This window comes from Haliotis cracherodii, unplaced genomic scaffold, assembly GCF_022045235.1.
Source record: "Haliotis cracherodii isolate W230 unplaced genomic scaffold, xgHalCrac1.p SCAF_2, whole genome shotgun sequence".
Taxonomy (NCBI): Eukaryota; Metazoa; Mollusca; class Gastropoda; order Lepetellida; family Haliotidae; genus Haliotis; species Haliotis cracherodii.
This window is the reverse complement of record NW_027266275.1, coordinates 68,550,414-68,570,384: the sequence shown is the minus strand read 5'-3', so window position 1 is coordinate 68,570,384 and position 19,971 is coordinate 68,550,414. Positions and strand designations below refer to the sequence as shown.

Genomic DNA, 19,971 nt, shown 5'->3' with positions numbered 1-19,971 from the left:
AAACGTGATGGCTGAATGATCGCATCCAGAAGCGGGAGAGATATGACAATCAGTATTGGGAGAAAAGATACAGATAATCTATGTGAGAAGACCAAAATTATCCCCCTTGTACATAAATGGAGTCGTCCGACATTGCCGAGGTTGTATTATATTCGTGGAGTCATCATTATTTAAATACGAGTAAATGTTTTTAAAGCTTGTACAGTTTATTGACATCCTAAGAAGGCTGTACAAAATGTTGATATCTCGTATAAGTAATAAACGACTTTAGGTTAGGTTTATCATACAATAAAACACTGCAGGGAGAAAAGACCACTCGGGACTGCGATAAATAATTCCCACACATCATTTATTTCTTAAATAAAGATGGTAAGGAAATCCATGTACATTATACAGGATACACTGGGTAATTACAGTGTTTTAATACTCTTGGGTTTTGGGAATTCATCTCACATCTTTGTAGGCAGGCAATTCAAAATTGGGTAATAGTGATTTGCGTATTTTATGCAAATTCACATGCTCCTTTTTTCTGTAGTATTATTTCCAGCAATAGAAATTGACACTACACCTATAGTCTGTGCCAATCTGCTCGATAGTAAAGGTATCATAAGGACTAGTAGAACTTTGCCTTTTATTAGGGTCTTTCTCCATGTTATAATGAGGACTAGTGGACTAAAAATGTTACTTTCTATCGCTGATTTCAATATTTGGTGGTTTCATCCACATATTGCTCTTACAAATGCAAACTCAATATTAGGCCAGACACGTTTCTTTCTTATTTTACGGAAAATATGAAACTAGCTTTCATTCTTGAAAAACTAGAAAAATATTTTGTTATTGTGTTTTAGATGGAAAATTAGCTTTTGTAGCTTAAAACTTTATGTTTCTCCTTTCAGACACAACATGGTTGTCACAACAAATATATCTTAATGGTGCTTTCTGTTTAAAAATCAAATGCATTATTGCATAGTGACATCCAAAGTCAGACTGAAAATGCATTCCAGTTATATTGTATGACAGCGGTTTGTAAATAATCAAGTTTGGACAAGACAGTCCAGTGATTGACATCATGAGCATCGATCAATCTCATTAAAATCTGATCTTAGTTCTCGCTATCGCTAAATAAAGATCTGAGGACATCCGATTAGGGGTAACGTCAAAACGACCTTTCATCCTGATTCCAACCAATCAGAGCATACCAGATCATGAAAGTGACAGTCGGAATGTGTTTTCTAGTCATGCAACCACGAAATATTTAACACGGGGTATTCCGAACGACAGTTACAGGTTTTATTATTATGTCCATACAGGTTTTATGATTATATCCATACAATCTAGGCCATCTATAAGCCATTCCAGAATGTTCTTCTTATCAGTTTTAATTTTTTTAATCGAGAATACGTCAAAATATGTTTCGATGCATAGTTGCCAGTTTGAAACTAGTGTCATAAAGCTGGAGAAAACTACCTTCTGATTGGCTAATGTCGATTTCTTGTCAGTCATTTCATTGGTCGGTCAAAATTTGCGAAAGGTCGTCCTGACGTGACCCGTAATGGGATGTCCTCAGATCTTTGTTTAGCGGTAGCGAAAACTAAGATCTGATTTTAATGAGGTTGGAGCATCGATCCACACCATTTGGATACGATGACATGCATCAACCAAGGCAGCGAGTCTGACCACCTGATCCCTTTAGTCGCCTCTTACGACAAGCATGGTCGCCTTTTACGGCAAGCATGGGTTGCTGAAGACCTATCCTACCCCGCATCTTCACGGGTCCTTTGCAATTATAAGTATTGTACCTATTGGGAGCTGTGTGTAGAAGAGAGATGCAGCGACATTTTTGCAGATATTTGTATATATATTTTTACTGTTTGCAATTAGTGATGCAGGAACAGTCTCCTTCTAATTGGGCAACTCTTGTTGGGCACATGTACTTCTCAAATTTTATTTATTTAACATTATACGTAACTTTATTTGGGGACTATATGTCAGTCTAGATAGTGTATAGTGGGAAGTTTTATTAACATGGGAGTGTGATTGCTTTAGATTTCTATAACCCGTTTCAGTGCAGACTTTTCAGTCAAGACCGCCTCCTAGTGGTCTAGTGGTAGAGCGTCCGGCCATTTCACTTCACAATGCAGTCAAGCTATAACTTTTGTATAACATAAAATCAGGACATCATGATGATGATGATGATGATGTATAATGAGGACATGATGATGATGATGATGATGATGATGATGATGATGATGATGATGATTTATGAACTTAGAGTGTGGTGGCTTTAGTTTTCTATAACCTGTTTCAGTGCAGACTATTCAGTCAAGTTTTGACTTTTGTTTAACATAAATCAAGATGATGATGTAAAACAACATTCACTCACTCACTCACTCACTCATTGACTCACTCACTCACTCACTCAATAGGTAGACCATTGCTGCTGCTCTTGAAAAACCTTTCCAATATTTGCAGGTGCTGTGAGAGAGACTATGATACCTCCAAGTTCCACCAGCGTGTCGCCAGGTTCCCATTTGATGATCACAATCCGCCCCGTCTGGAGCTGATTAAGCCATTCTGTATTGATCTGGACCAATGGCTGTTGCAGGACAAGGAGAATATAGCAGCTATTCACTGTAAAGCTGGCAAGGTAGGGAATATAGCTGTTGTATCTACTTAATTGCTGCAACTACAGGTGAATATGGTAGCTGTTCTTCTATGAAGCGGGCGATGTAGGTGAATATAGTAGTTTTAAGTTTCCTGACTGCCTTGGGGAGATATTTCAAGATTTCAAGGCCTGGATTCATCTCCTAATGCAAATAGAAACACTATTCCACATTTAATGAAGAACAAGGGTTGACTGATTCATTCTCATCCTCACCTAGAAGGTATTGTCTAATAGTAAAATCTTTTGTTGTGGACATCACATGATGTCATTGAGGGATTCCCACAAAAACTTGAGTCAGTTGAGAGACTTGTTTCACTATGACAAGGCAATACAACAAGCTGGGGTCTGTCACCTTTGGAAAATGGACAAACTTGAAAGCATGCTGTGATCAAGTACTTGCGAAAAAAGGGATTAGCATCAAACACCATCCATGAAGATATGAGTACAACTCTAGGCAAAGATGCCTCCTTCCCATGCCACCATAAAGATGTCAGCAGCTGGGTTTAAGAGTAGCAAGGAGAACGATGTCAGCGACAGCTGAAATGATCCAGAGAATACACGATACAGTGATGACAGACCGGAGAATGACATTTGATTATCACAGAAACTTTGGCAATGAAATAAGTATCAGCTTGTTTGTTTTCAAAGCTTCTGACATTGCAGCAGGCACACCAGGTATGCTTGAAGCTGATCCAGAAAGGTTCTTGCAACAGGTCCAAACAACAATTAGAACAGTGGCAGCATTTGACATCACCACCAAAGAAGGCAAAGACTGTCACATCAGCTGGAAAAAGCTGCAGAGGGTTTCATCATGATGGGCAATCTTTCAAAGGGCCACTAAACAGAGTATATTTTGATGCAATAGCAGTGTGAAATTAAGACTGTGGGACATGGAAAGCTGAGAAAAGGTGGGGGCTCTTCCATCATGACAAGGGGGCACGGGTGGCCCAGTCGTCTAAGGTGCTGCGATTCGCTGTGCAGAGTTGCGTCACGTGGACACGCCAGAAACCTATGATTGTGGGTTGGAATCCCATATATGTTTCTTGGTTTGTCAGCACCATATCCGTCCTCGTGGGTTTCACCGAAGTGGTAAACTTCTGAGACCTGCATCACTTTGGGCTTTCCTCCCACATTAAGCTGACACGCCGCGATATAACTGGAATACTGTTAAAAGCGGCGTTAAACACAACTCACTATCACTCACTCCATCATGACAAAGTGCCAGTGCACAAGTCAGTCACTGCCATGTCTACAGTCTCTTTGAACTTTGAGTGACTTTGAACTTGACTTCAACTTCCACCTTATTCTCCTTGGGTTTAAAAAAATTAAAGAATTGGTTCTCAGGCAATCACTTTTGAAAATATAGTGCGGGCAGGCTTGTTCAAACTTGTATGTAACCAAATAAACAGTTGTGTACCATCAACCTGGGAAAGGGCCTCCCTACATAAACAAGACTACAAACTCCTATTGCGGCCGTGACCACAACACAAGATGCACATAAAGCAGTATAACTGTGTGCTATATTGGACCGTATTGTTTTTAAGTATTTGGATTTTTTGGATTTTTTAAAATGGAAATAAAAAGGAAACGTGAGGAAGACTTGATGATGATGCGGGCGTTGCTAGAGAACCAAGAATATTATTTTTTTTAGCCTGCTCTAGCTCTATCAGTCTTTCATCTGTTCCCAAACATGAAGGCTCCAGCCGGAACTCATTTCATCATAGCAGCAGTGGAGACCTTCTTTGACAGGAATGAGAAGGACTTCTACGAAACGAGGTTAAAATCCTTTCAACATCGCTGGCAAAAGTGTAAACCAAAGGGGAGGGGGATTATATTGAAAAATGAATCATTCTAATGTATTTTGGTCAAGTCTTTCTATGTGAGGTTCATATCAATCACCTGTCATATGTTGTTCAAAGCTGACTGCTTGGCCCCGATGTGCAATGTTTGTTTCTGGTGTCCAGGGTCGGACTGGAGTGATGATCTGTGCCTACATGCTGCACAGGAAGAGGTTCCAAGATGCAGACGAGGCTCTCAAATACTATGGGAAAACAAGGACCAGAGATTATAAGGTTCGTACAGCCAAGGACAATGGAAGCAACCCTCTTTTATTATTGATTTCTTTAAAAATAAATTGATGTTTTTCTAAGAAAAAAAGTACTTCATGTAATAATGGGATTGCAGAGGTGTCAAAATGTTGATGATGTGGATGTTTAGGTGTTAGTGGGAACAAACAGTTCCATCTGCTTTTTATGGTTTGAGGCTATTTGTGTCCACAAGGTTTGGATTGCTTATTTGTTTTGGACCTAAATTAAGTGTCAGTATTTGATATCAGAGACAAAACTTATATTTCATCACATTGGGAAAAGAGCTTATTATGCCATGAAGTGGAAGGGGGATTAAGGAATTGGTATGGTCTGCCCATCAGAGCATAACTCTGAGATAGTTCAATAATTCTTGATCAGCCTTTGCCCAGATGTCAGCCTAGTCATGAACTGGTGCATCATGCTATATAGGAATTTCAAAATTGGTATTGTTTCCTGGTTTCCATGAAAACACATTTGACTCAGGTTCATGTGAGGGTAGGGTTTCTTGATTGAATTTATTTTAAGATAAAACTTGAACAAATACCTATAAAGTGTATTGTGAATTTCAGAAATATCATCACAGGTTGACCAGATCACCAGATCACAATGCTTAGACTTCCAATCTGTAGAACATTTTGACGTCATGTACCTTTGAACAAGTCTACAGCAACCCATGCTTGCTTAAAAACGCGACTATGCTTGTTGTAAGAGGTGACTAACAGGATCGGGTGGTCAGGCACGCTGACCTGGTTGAAGCATGTCATCGTATCTCCAATTGCGTGGATTGATGCTCATGATGTCAATCGCTGGATTGCCTGGTCCAGACTGGATTATTTACAAACAACTGTCATATAGCTGGAATATTGCTGAATGCGGCGTCAAACAACAAGCAAACAAACAAACCTCAGAACGAAAGATTTCAAAATTTGTTTCTATTTCTGTTGGAATAATGCTTACAGGATATCTGCCTTCATGATTTTCTAGGGGGCACGGGTGTCCCAGTCGTCTAAGGCACCGCGATTGGCTGTGCAGAGTTGCGTCCCTTGGGCACCCCAGAAACCTATGATTGTGGGTTCAAATCCCGGTTCGCTCCAACTACGTTTTTTAGGTTTGTCAGCACCATACCCGTGCTCGCGGGTTTCACCGAAGTGGTAACCGTCTGAGACCTGCATCACTTCAGGCTTTCCTCCCACATCAAGCTGACACGCCGCGATATGACTGGAATACTGTTAAAAGCGGTGTTAAACCCAACTCACTCACTCACTCATGATTTTCTTGTGTCTCATTGAATTGGTTCAAGTATTATGGTGACAATTATTGTTTGAGTACATAAAGCAAACATATACCGATCTTCACTGCTCCCTACTGCGTCCTTTCAAGCTTCTGAAAATATTAGGCTCATCCAAGTCAAAAAGTCCAGTTTCCACCCTTGCCGAACTAGGCTGGAATTCCTGCGTTCGATCCAACAGTGGTTATTTTGAGTTATGTCCCTTCTAAGCCTCTCCTATGGACCGATCAGATTCCACCTCTCGTATCGCTTACATTTGTTTTAAACAAAATGGCAGTGCCCAGTCATGACGATCTGATTGATAATCAAGATCTATATTGTGATAAAACGGGTCTTACAACACGAAGTGCTCAAATCACGTGAGCACCTTCATAAAAAACATGAGGGTAAGACTTGGAAAACAACGAGCTGGCGGTGCACATGCAATCAACCGAAATCTGCACCACACTTTACAAACCGTATTTCGATTTCGTTGCACGATTTTGATTGGACTATGCATAGACTCGTTAGTCCAGCCAAAATGTAACTCCATAATACCGGCTAGTTCGGCAAGGGTGGAAACTGGACTTTTATAGTCGGTTAACTCTCTTGCCGTGGAGAGACAGGAGTATTGTGTACTAGTACAAGCAGTCACACACACGTCACTCTAGAAGTGCAAAAATCTTGACCACGATGTTAAACCTCCATTTCACCTTGCCCCAGACGACTTAGATTTATCAATTTGTCAAGAATGTTCTTACCATTTTATTCTCAACAATGAAGCAATGTGACATTGACGTTCAGGCCATCCAATCAGCATTGGTAATTCCTGGAATACACATGTACAAATATTGGAAAGATATTACAGTAGATCTTTCTTCCCTTATGGATGCTATGTGACTGTCTATGTGTGCAGGGTGTGACAATACCAAGCCAGCGGAGGTATGTCCGGTACTACGGGGAGCTGTTGCGGAGTGAGCTGGACTACAAGCCTGTCAGTCTGCTTCTCAAACAGATCATGTTTGAAACTGTGCCCATGGTCAATGTTGGATCAATTTGTAAGTACGAAGGTTCTGTGACAAGAAATATGTTTTCGATTTTGAAATGTCTCACTTACCGTATTCGACGTAATAAGCGCCCCACTCTAATAAGCGCCCACGGCGATATTTGCTAATATATTGGCAAGTGAACAATCCCAATTAGCACCCCTTCCTATTGATCAATGTACACGTGACTTATTTGTTTGTGTATAATATGCACTCGTGTGTTATATGCACCCTTAATTATGGGCAATTAAATTCTGGAAAAATATATCTGTGGTATATATACAGTTCAGGCCATCAGCATAAACCACGAAATTTATCTTTCAACTCTGTTTTTTTCCACCCAATTAATATTCTAATAAGAGCCCCCTATTTCTAATTTTGAGAGCGCCCTGGGCGCTTATTACGTTGAATATGGTAACTGATTTCACTCATGATAATTTGGTTTCAGTTTCCAGAGGATTAAATCTGTGGTACCGTATTCACCGTAATTGGCGCGTAGGAACTTGACAGAAGGGGCACTTATTAAAATCATACATAAGTTAACTTCTTTTCAGAGATCGAGCGGTAGTCAACAAAGAAAAGATTTTTGGGGCAATTATATACTTGTGTTTTTTCTGTGGCAAAGGAAATATGTTCTTATATGGACATCTCTTATACAGGTGCACTTATAAAGATTACTTACAGCTTTGTCTTGAAGTTGGTCGGGGGCATATTGGAGCAGAGCGCTCAATATGGAGAAAACGGTACTTCATTTTAATGAGGCATAATAGGAAAGAGTGTAATGTTTGAATACTGAAAAGTCTGATAACAGACAAGCTTTGTCAAGCAATTGTCTCCACCTACATGGTTTCTATGAAGGATCATCATTGCTGACATTCTACTATCTAAGCACAGGGGGCACGGGTGGCCCAGTCGTCTAAGGAGTTGCGTCCCTTGGACATGCCAGAAACCTATGATTGTGGGTTCAAATCCCGGTTCGCCCTGATTATGTTTCTAGGTTTGTCAGCACCATACCCGTGCTCGTGGGTTTCACCGAAGTGGTAAACGTCTGAGACCTGCATCACTTCGGGCTTTCCTCCCACATTAAGCTGACACGCCGTGATATAACTGAAATAATGTTAAGAGCGGCGTTAAACCCAACTCACTCACTCACTATCTTAGCACATGTCGGTAATGTACTTCAAGCTTGTTCACCTGTTTTCTATGTTTACATTCTACAGCTGTTTGCTTTGAAGTCTACCAGCTTAAAGTGAAAGTATTCTCATCCAAGAACTTTGATGGCTTCAAGAAGAAAGATGAATACTTTCTTATGCCGATAACACAGCCGGTTCCGCTGTGCGGGGACATCAAGATCGAGTTCTTTCATAGAACAAGATATGGGAAGAAGGTATGCACTCCTTGTGTTATTCTGTTACTATTTTCCCTCTATACTGTATTTACTTTCTTTTTCTGATTTACTTTTTATTACCTTGTTTACTTGTTTATCTCCCTTGTTTGAAAAAGGTTGGGATATAGGGATCACCATGTCCGTCCTCAGCAGAATTCCAAAACCGTTAAATATATATTGTTGAAACTTTCTGTGTGGATCAGTCTAGTGGGCAACTGGTTTCTATTGATGATTTGAGATTTTTATTCTTTTCATTTTGTTTTGATGATTTTTCATGATGAAAACATGTTGTTTTCCATTTCCGGAGCAGAACTGTTAAATTCTTCTTTTTGAAACTTGCTATATAGATCAGTCTAGTGATAACTGGTACCTTTTGATGATTTGAGATTTGTTTCTTTTTTAGTTTGTTTGTTTTCTCATTATTGGAGCAGAACTCCAAAACCGTTAAATACATCTTTTTGAAACTTGCTATGTGAACTGGTGCCTATTGATTATTTGGGATATTATTTGTTTATTTTTAAAGTTAAACCTATACTGATAATGAGGGTAAGGCCCATTTCCGGAGCAGAACTCCAAAACCCTTAAATATTTCAAGATGGAACCTGCTTTAGAAATCAGTCTAGTGGTCAACTGGTGCCGCTCCTGTGTTAGGATATTGAAAAAAACTGAACAGTTTTAGTGTTTTCTTCTCTGAACTGAAGGTATCCAATAGCATTGAAGCAAAATTGGGTATAAGTAGCCAAACTCCAATTTCAATTTCCTCCAAAATGGGCAATATGTCATCCCCAGATGACTCTTGTTTTCACTTAAAACCTTCTTATTGAGTTCAGAAAATCTGACTTTCAAAACGTTGATTGTATTTCTATCAGAACAGAAATTGTTGGGTATTTTTGTTTTTTTGAGGGGGGGGGGAAGCGGCGGGGCTTTCAAGTTTCGAACTAAGAGACAAATTACCCTTATCAGGTAAGCTAATCATACTCGGTAAAAAGCCCAAGATTATCAAATCAGAATGAGACAGACATTCCCCTTTGTTTCATAATACAGTAAACTACAGTTGTAACGAACTTAAAGGGATCACTAATTTTTAGTTTATTATAACCGTAGTTCGTTATAAGCATATCTGCAACATATATACAACAAATAGACGGGACAAAAAACAGTTTGTTATACATCCATCAGTTTGTTATAAGCGTGTTTGTTATGAACGTAGTTTACTGTATGTGGTAAACGGATATTTTCAGGAGAAGATGTTCCACTTCTGGTTCAACACTTTCTTCATCAAGGAGTGGGAGGACTGCGACCAGCAGAACGGGGCAAAGCAGAGGCTGAGTGGGGGGTCGTTGAAGGGGGACGAGGGGGACCACACACAAGAGGAGTACAACCAAGGCTACCTCACACTTACCCTGCCCAAGAACGAACTCGACAGGGCTAACAAAGACAAGTCACATAGAAATTTCAGCCCTAATTTTAAAGTAAGTACTGAATCTCAAATATCACCCATAAGGGTAGAATTGTTGTGGTAAAAAGTTTTCGATAATTGCAACTGTGCATTTTGTTGATTCTCAATGCTGATTGGTCAGTTGAAGCCAAATGATGTCACAGTGCTTCATTTTATGGAATATGAAACAATCTCATCAATGACATCACAAATTTATTACATTATGTCATCTAAACAATAGTCTGCGTTCAGTGAAGTTTTCTTTCTTTTTCATACGTTATTTTTCATTTTCTCTCTTAAAATGTCATTGAGTAATATATGGAATAACGTCTATGAGGCCAAAGGCTCAGTCTAAACACTATTCATTCACTCGGGGCAGATACTTCATTATTCGTTGTAGTTCATTGGTTGTTCTCATAATCGACCCGTGAAGATCTTCAGCAACCCATGCTTGCCGTAAAAAGTGACTATGCTTGTCTTAAGAGGCGGCTAATGGGATCAGGTGGACAGGCTCGCTGACTTGGTTGATGCATGTTTTCGTAACCCAATTGCGTGGATCGATGCTGTTGTTATCAATCACTTCTTGACTCTTATGTGGCTGAGTGTGTGTCACTGTACCCCGAGAATGTGGGATGTTGGAGATGCTTTCAGCCACTGGTTTTCCTCGTCCAGGCTTGATTATTGACAGGGTGTAGTATAGGGCTGCAACAAATACACTATGAGGCGAATACGATTCGTATCACGAAAATAGGGTAACGAATACGAATATTAATTCACGAATACAATAAAAAGTCAGCAGTGAATATATTATTTTTTATATTCAGTGAAACATTAACAACATAAATAATCTGACATGGTTTGTTAATTATTAATACATTATACATTTATGTACTGGACTTATCCAGGTACTAGTATCTGCTAAAAATGTGACAATGACCAGTGACCACAATACTGTTAAATCAATTATTATAAAAGAGTTGTCTTTGAAGAAATCTAGGCATATACCATGTTCTTATGGATATTTTTAGGTACAGGGTATGTAAGTGCACATGCTTGAGTATTCATAAATATTCGATTCTAGTGGCCACGAATAACGAATTCAATTCATGAATGGATACGGTTCGATTCACCGAATATGCGAGTGAATCGTAACAGCCCTAGTGTAGTACGTTGGATAGTGCTGACTGCAGCAGAAGACAACAAAGCTGATCTAAACAAGTGAATCGTAACAGCCCTAGTGTAGTACATTTTGATAGTGCTGACTACAGCAGAAGACAACAGAGCAGATCTAAACGAGTGAATCGTAACGGCCCTAACGTAGTACCTTGGATAGTGCTGACTGCAGCAGAAGACAACAGAGCAGATCTAAACGAGTGAATCGTAACGGCCCTAGTGTAGTACATTGGATAGTGCTGACTGCAGCAGAAGACAACAGAGCAGATCTAAACGAGTGAATCGTAACAGCCCTAGTGTAGTACATTAGATAGTGCTGACTGCAGCAGAAGACAACAGAGCAGATCTAAACGAGTGAATCGTAACGGCCCTAGTGTAGTACCTTGGATAGTGCTGACTGCAGCAGAAGACAACAGAGCAGATCTAAACAAGTGAATCGTAACAGCCCTAGTGTAGTACATTGGATAGTGCTGACTGCAGCAGAAGACTACAAGGCAGATCTAAACGAGTGAATCGTAACAGCCCTAGTGTAGTACCTTGGATAGTGCTGACTGCAGCAGAAGACTACAAGGCAGATCTAAACGAGTGAATCGTAACAGCCCTAGTGTAGTACCTTGGATAGTGCTGACTGCAGCAGAAGACAACAGAGCAGATCTAAAAGTGTAGTGTCAGGGATTTATGTAGGCCTGCTCAAATACCCATATTTGGCCCAAAGTCAGCGGGAAGCCTCAGCAGCAGATGTCAGTGAATATTCTTAAAGTCGATATATAGTAATGACTAATGTTATGGCTTGAAACGGGAGGCTTGTATTTCACTGACCAACTTGAACAAATGATGACTTGGTATTTCCCAATTTGCCTGCCAAGGACACTTAATTTGGAATCCTGGATAAATCTCTGGTAGTATGGTCAGTTTTTAATATTTTTTTGTATAGTTATGAAAAATGTTACGAGTGTAAGTACGTCTTTTCCCATTTTCAAATGAAATGATCAACCTGGTCCATTGTGTCTATGCTTTACACTTTCAGGTTAAAGTTTTCTTTTCCCCCATGAAGGAGGCAGAACCTAATCCTAACCTGGAACGCAGTAAAAGTGCTGACAATATGATCTGCAAGACGTGCAAGCGAGGAGACGAGTACACACAGCCTCGGTCTCAGACCTCGGACAAACTGTGGGTTCCTCAGCCACAAGCCATGGATTGCAGCAGCAGCAGCACGCTGTCTAGTTCCGTAAACAAGCTGAGCCTCAGCGAACACTCTATACCCAACCGAGTCCTCCTCGTGCCGCCAGATAACGCTTTATACAATCACAGGATGGGGGGCGGTGAGGGGGGCAGCGATACTGCCTCCGTATCGGGGAGCACGGAGGGGGTGTCCCTTGGGGGCTTCAGTGACGACGATCTCTCGGATACAGAATCGGACAATGAGTGGGATGGTTGTGAAGTGACCCAAGTATGACCCCTGACCCTGTGGGTTGAGCCAATCGTGGGAGGCTGGGTGTATTTTGCCTTACAGCTGTATTGTTGACGTGTTACAATCTACATCCAGTTGTTGATACTTCTGATTTTAGAAGCTTGTGTTTGCTTCACGGTTTCTTGTAAGGAAACTGTGCATTGTTTATTCGAGTCTTATTTTGGTGGGTTGAATGGTCACAAATGTTTCTTAAAGTTTCTACTCCGATGACTTTTAGAAAGGAAAAATAGTTTTTTGTGTCTATCTGCCGGAATTTAATCTAAGGCCAGATCAATTTGATTCAGATATAAGCAGCTTATTTCACTGTGTCATGAAGACCTTTATTTTGTCAAATTAAAAAAATATAATTGTTATTTTTAGAAAATGGAATGATCAGTTATTGAAATTATAACTTGCCTCAATAAAGTAGATGAACTGTATGTTGATCCAATGCCAAATTACTTAATATTGTTCATAAACTTGTATGCAAGGTGAAAATTGGTCTGGTCTAAGGTAATAACCTCAGTAGGCTGTAGTCATTTAGTTAAGGGTTACTCTGATGCCATCAATACTACTTTCCCAGTCTCCTAGATGACAGAATAAGTGGCTTTCATGGCAGATTCCGTTGAGAAATAATAATCACATTGTGTTACATACAACTTTTCCTGTCACAATCTTATTTCACGAACATGAAGCAAGTATTTTAGTTGAATAAGTGAATGGGGTGTTATGCCGTAGTCAGCAATATTACAACAGTATGACAATGGCCTGTTATGTCAATCAACCTCTCGCCACAAATCACACTTCAATTACAGTGACCAGTCAACCAGGGCGTCATTTCACAAAATAGTCTTTGCGCTGAGGCAATCGTAAATCCTATGGTTTTACATAGAATTGTGACAGTTTGTAGTGCTGAGATCACTTTGTGGATCTGTCAGGGACATTGTTCCACCAATCTCATTAAAATCAGACCTTAGTTCTTGCTACCGCTAAGCAAAGATCAAAATTGGCGACTACGCTTCGAAACATGTTTTGACAAATTCTCGATTACAAATTTGAAACCTGAACAAAATAACCATTCTGGAATGACTAATAGATGGTCTAGAAAATAAGGATTCAGTCGTTAAACCCGTAACTATCGTTCGGAATACCCCATGTTAAAGTTTTCGAGATTGCATGATTAGAAATCACATTCCGACAGTCACTTTCATAATCTGGTAAGCAACACTGATTGGTTGGATGAAAGGTCGTTCTGACGTGACCCCTAATGAGATGTCTTCAGATCTTTGTTTAGTGGTAGCGAGAACAGGGATCTGATTTTAATGTAGCGAGTGTAGTATCCATACTCAAACACAGACTTGCAACTGCCATAGCGCTGCAGCTGTTTTGTGGAACGGGGCCTAGGTTACGACTCACGAACTGGTCATTCCCGGCATCACCCATTCAGGAATCTTTGTGACCACCCAATCCCCAGTCTAGCTTTACGACAAGCATGGGGTACTCGGGACCTATTCCCCACGGGGGACCAAACATGAAGTGCCAATACTCGTTGTACGGCTTTCCCCACATCTAGTTCCTTGATCAGTGAATCAGGAAACTTGTAAGCTGGCTATCGATTGCAGTGGAACCCTACCCTGTCAAAACGGACGGATGTATTATCAATACAGGTCTGTTGGAAGAAAATTATGTTGGACATTTGTCAAATGATGGATAAAATTTTCACTATGTTAAGGTAAAATAGTCGATTTATAACAAACATTGAATCTTTGGAGTGTGCCAGTCATGTAAGTTCTTAGTTCTTCATAGCTTAGTCATATTTCGTGGTAGTCAGTCAATACAAGCAGGAGTTGATGTGTGGGCTGTTGCTGGACCAATCGGGCGGAGGGTTTGCATCATAAAATGCATCTCGCTTTGTTTTTGTATTGAAGGATTCCTGTCGATATATTCATGTAACCTGTCATACATACAGGAAACTTCTTAACTTTCCGTAAACATTTAAACTTTTCTTTGAATTTCCGATTCGACCTGAGGTAATTTCAGTAACTTTCAGTTGAACTCGAAGTTTGTTTGAGAATGTTATGATGTTGCTTAATGCATTTTAATGAGGGCTTCCAATTGTAGCATCAGGTAGAACTGTGTTGGTGAAGAAACTGAGAAATAGGCTTTTGTTTTGTGCCAAATTGGGATGCACTGTCAATCCTCGTCATATTGATAAAACTGATCATTACGTTTTAGAAATGCAAACATTCAGAATAATAGGCATTGTTAGACTGGATATAGTGACATCACTTTTGGGCAATATTCCAGCGTTGCCCTGACAGAGTCTGGTAATTATGTGTTTCAACAAACCCATGTGCAGAATAGAACCCTGGTTGAGTGAACACTATAACCACAAGGCTACCCCACCGCCTTCTCTGCAGGAAACTAGGATTAAAATTGTCAGAAGAATTGAAGGATAATAAATTTTTATACACACACATTCTTAATATGAAAAGACTTTTTGGTAATTTGAGATCAGTTAGTGATAAAGGTGATAGATCATATGCATACAATTAATTCTTAGTTGGTTCTTACTCACAAATTTGAGATTTCAGTTGTTTTTTCTTAAAATCAAGACTCTGTACATTTCATTTCATCAAAGTCGGTGACATTTTCACACATCAAGCTGACATGCTGGGATTAAATTGAACTAAGCCTGTTAAGATTATCAAACTCATTGATATGACAAGGTTTGACGGAAGTAAAAATCAAACAAGACAATCCTGTTATTTTGTAACTTAAACAAAGATAATGTTCGTTTGGAACCCTCTAGGCATTACTGAGATAGCAGTGATTGGAAAATAAGGAAGTCACTGGGCTCTTTGATGTATTTGAATCCAAGGACCCACTAAATATTTCTTTCTAACCTAGAGCTATGACAAGGGCTGTTGATTTTCATGCTTAATTTGGTGCACTGGGTAGGGTTTTGCTGCATCGTCCCAGAATCAGCTGACTTGACATGTGAAGGCAGCTGGCTATCATGGAAGTTCTCTTCCTTACATTGCTTGTACATAACTCCCAGCTATGCTTTAAACACACAAGCATGTAGGGTAGGCGCACCCACACCTTGTACATTTCCGATGTAGGTATCTCCTCAGTACTTAACCTCATCACATCAAACACATCAAGTCCAAAGGAACGTTGTTAAACACAAGGGCCCTGTTTCTAAAAGCGATCTTAGCGCTAAGATGATCGTAACTCGCAGACTTCTGACAGTCGTTGCGTTACGATCACCTCATGAAACAGGGCCCTAGGCCTGCTCCACAAAGCAATCTTAGAGCTAAGATGATTGTAACTCTCAGATTTCTGACAGTCGTTGCGCTACGATCACTTTGTGAAACAGGGCCCTGTGCCTGTTCCACAAAGCGATCTTAGTGCTAAGATGATCGTAACTCTCTGACTTCTGACAATCGTTGCACTACGATCACTTCGTGAAACAGGCCCCTAGGCCCGCTCCACAAAGCAATCTTACCGCTATGACTGTTGTTAGTCAGTTTAAGGAATTGGAGTTACGATGAACTTCGTGCTAAGATAGCTTTGTGGAATGAGGCATTCTTTTTATTTTTCTATACAAAGCAAAGAAGTTTGGGGTCTTTTTTATGAGTAGCAATTTATGTTGGATGAAGTTGACTTGTGATTATATTAATTGGGAAAATCAATGAAATTTCCATGGAAAGATATCTGTTGATGGAAACCTTCAAATTGTATGAAACGGTTTCCTTAGCAACGAAATAGATGAGATCATGTTCAACTTATCACCAAAACATATCTTTATTTTAAGAATATAGTATTTTCATTAAATGGTTTCCCCACTGATTATTTTTTTTCACAATTGTCATGAACACGATATTATATGAAATTTCAGCATTCAAACCTAGGGCTAACTTGTTACTTTTTGAAGATTGTATAGATTGGTTGATTTCATTTGAAAATATTTTATGATGTTAATTATCGATTGTTATGTATTGTTATGTGTCTTGAGAGTGTGTGACGACGAGGTCCTTATAGCCTGGTGTCTGTCAGACATCAACGCTGTTCGTCGTAGTTACGTTTGTTATTATTGCTGTGTGAAGGGGATGTCACTAGTGCTGGGATAAACACACCTTGCTCTACTTTACAGTTTCAATACTTCACAAGTTTATACACGCGATGTTCCTCCATCACGCCAGCCTCCGGTCGACATGTGGTGTAGTGGAGACGGCCATATGTAGTCATGGTTGATGGAGGAACGTAGTGTATACATACAAGACTGTATTGATATTACTGTCCCGTTTACTTTGTTGATTGTTGTGAATAATGTTTGATATGCCTGGGAACAAATATCCGACCATGTTGTTATTCACACCATGGCAACTGAAGCTACTACAGAGAAATGTACCTATGTGATTGGTTAAATATGGCTCAAGAGATGATTGGAGGAGTGAATAATGTAGACAACATACCATACTTGGTCAACAAGACAGTTTGAGAAATACAGCAAGGAAGTAAGGGCCCTGTCATTTATTGGGAAAACATTTCAGGAAAGAAACTTTGTGAGTTAACAAAAAGTATTATTTCCTTGGTTAAAATTATTTGTTATTTTGGGGAGGGTCAGAGGGAAAAGTCATTTGACTTCATCAAAATTATCATGCATTGATGACATTCTTGTTCATTTGTTTCTGATCACCAATAACTTTTAGAATATTTGCATTGGTTGATGAAAAGTGTATCTCCTTGACAATGCCATCAGGCAATGAGTTTTGTTTATCTCTATTCAGTAGAATTGTGGGAGACAAAGGCCCCATTAAAAAAATGACAGGTTCCTGATGCTGGCAAAGAGTAACCTTGTTAATCTGGACAGTTTCTTTTCACTCAAAATAATCTAGATTTCTGAAATGGGTCAACAGCCTGACAAGACACTAATGAAATTCCAAAGTATATGTGCTGAGCTGGCTCAAGAGATCATTGGTCTGAGGTCTGGCAATTCACCTTGGCCTTGCTAGGATCTGCTGATTGTTGAGTCTACGGGGAATGTGACTCTCTGGAAAATACTGAAGTATTGTTCTGTAGTGTGAAACCAACTCAGCCACTCGCCCTCCATGTTGAAAGATCATGACAGTCCACATTGACAAGGTTCTACTTATTAAGAGTTGAAACTGTGAAGAGTTACATAAACCAACATTTTATTAAATCTTGTATTTAAACTTAATAATCTGTGAGACCAACATGCTGCAATGGGCTGTTGAGACTCAACTCTTTCACTTTGCAGAAGGTACAGCTATGGCAAATGTCAATACAATATTTCTCTAACGTGTGTGACCAGGTACCACATGTTATTTTCGTGAGAGGCAGCACAAACCGTACTCATCCTTTCAGGGCTACTGTATCACTAACCATCTCCTACCATCCTTGTGTTCAGTTGCGGAAGCCACACCCTACAGTAGGGCATCGCTAGTGAAGGTGGTACGCCACAAGCCTATTGTGAGGTGACACGAAGTCCTACATGTGCAGGAAGTCCTACCAGATATCTGGCCATAGATTGTACAACATGTACTGGATTGAAAACTGTTTTGAAAGCTAATTTTGATTTATATGACCTTGAATGATAGATATGAGAGGTATTTTAACATCTTAAATTGAAAGCATTTCAGAACGCTTTGCATATTCTTCAATATATTTTTAGTGAAGTGAGACCTTAACTTGATATATACAAAGAGACCTAGTTGGCAAATTCAAGAGGTAGGTCACAGGACAGTAACTGACACTATCTCTGGTCTAATAAGTGAATAAAAAATGTATTAGTTTTTAAGAAGCTTTCATAAATTACATCAGAATCAACAACTCTAAACCTCACAGTTTACGTTGACAGTAAAAGGTTCAATGTGTATTCTCACAGTAATAGGCGGTAAGATGTTTATTTTTGAGAAACAGGTCATTTGAATATGGTTATCAAATGCAGAGCCAGTATTTTGTAGTCAACCAGGGACGGATATGTAAACGTGGGCTGATCTTAGGTGAACTGCAGCCCTGGTTATGTAGATGGGAGCAAGTGTTTGGTCAAAGTAAGCCGTTACTACAATAAGAACCGATATTTCGTCAGTGTTGAAGGTGTCAATCAAAATGCTTCATGATCGTGTATTAGACAACTTCATGGCATCCATTTTGGTGCAAAGCTTTAGCATTGCTTCTAAGTAGTTGTCAGCCTGTAAACGCAACGAGAAAAAGAATTAAAGACATATTAGCCGAACCCAAGGGTGTGAATATTGTTACGTTTGCAGGTGATGAGTTGCAAGGGGTTGAGAGAGCATGTTCTTCCAGGAAAGTATTGTGATAAATGTCATGCTTCAAGGTGGTCACAACTATCGCATTTGCTGTTATTAGCGCCCCTCCCTTGATAACCATGCCCTCCAGTGCCGTATGACAATAGTTTGAGTGACACATCCTTGTGTTCTCACTTAAAACTCCCAACACCTATGTTGGGAAAATTATTTTTAACAAAAATGTCAAACCCAAGGTTCGTACAGGATTGAAAAGGCCTTGAATTTTAAGGTCACGATTGAAAAGCCTTTATTTTTAGTGTCAATCTTGAAAAGCTGTGAGAATTACCAGAAAAGCTTGTAAAACCTTGAATTTGTACAAAATAACTAAAACTTTAAAAAGTATTGAAATTCTATTTCAGTTGTTGGTTGTGAAAATAAATCCTGATGGAAAATTTGTGATGTTCCTATTGCTTTTTAGGTTTTGCAACTAATATTTAGTATGCTGGATTTTAAAAAAAGTATTGACAGACATAGATTAATAACCCAGCCAAACATCATGAAAATGACAGTTGAAAGCCTTGAAAAGGCCTTGAATTTTAGTGTTTCGCACCTGTATGAACCTTGAGACCATTGCTTAATATGTAATCAGATGTACAAGATTGAAAACTTTGTTCACCAATCTTGAATGGACATTGTTAATAGCTCCAAGGCATGAATGCTCCTTGTTTTATAAGGTGTCTATATATGTAACCCCCCTTTGGTCTCAGACTTTGTGAACCCCAGGGCGCTAATGATGTCAAATACAATGTATTGCATTGTTTGCTTCATTTTTGTATAGTTACTAAATCATCCACACAAGAATAGCATTGTTTCAAAAAGGTATATTTTAAGTTGAAAGTTGAAGTTGTGTCTCACAGGGCCACTGGCAATACCTCTTCCAAGATGTCAAAAATAGAGCAGATTCAGGAATAAATAGAGACAAACTGAATCAGAAAAAGTATTTTTATCAGTGTTACAGTGTGTATGATCAAACACAGTGTGAGGTGGTCATAACACCTTGTTTTCCCTGCTTTAAGAAATGTGGTGTTGAAACATTATATATTTTTGGGTGAATATTTGCATGACAGATGTAAGTATGGTTATGTCCTTTAGTTAACAAGATTGATATCTTTTTAAAACA

At 39.4% G+C, this 19,971-nt stretch overlaps 1 protein-coding gene across 1 annotated transcript in view; it reads left to right on the top strand.

Annotated features, from left to right (window-relative positions):
- The window catches only part of LOC139468418 (phosphatidylinositol 3,4,5-trisphosphate 3-phosphatase and dual-specificity protein phosphatase PTEN-like), a 48,525-nt gene extending 28,554 nt beyond the window's left edge, over positions 1-19,971 (top strand). The window contains exons 4-9 of the mRNA XM_071250373.1: positions 2,473-2,647; positions 4,630-4,737; positions 6,936-7,077; positions 8,286-8,452; positions 9,694-9,924; positions 12,091-19,971. Coding sequence (XP_071106474.1) covers positions 2,473-2,647; positions 4,630-4,737; positions 6,936-7,077; positions 8,286-8,452; positions 9,694-9,924; positions 12,091-12,519 — 1,252 coding nt within the window. The 3' untranslated portion in view covers positions 12,520-19,971. The remainder of the gene's footprint in view (positions 1-2,472; positions 2,648-4,629; positions 4,738-6,935; positions 7,078-8,285; positions 8,453-9,693; positions 9,925-12,090) is intronic.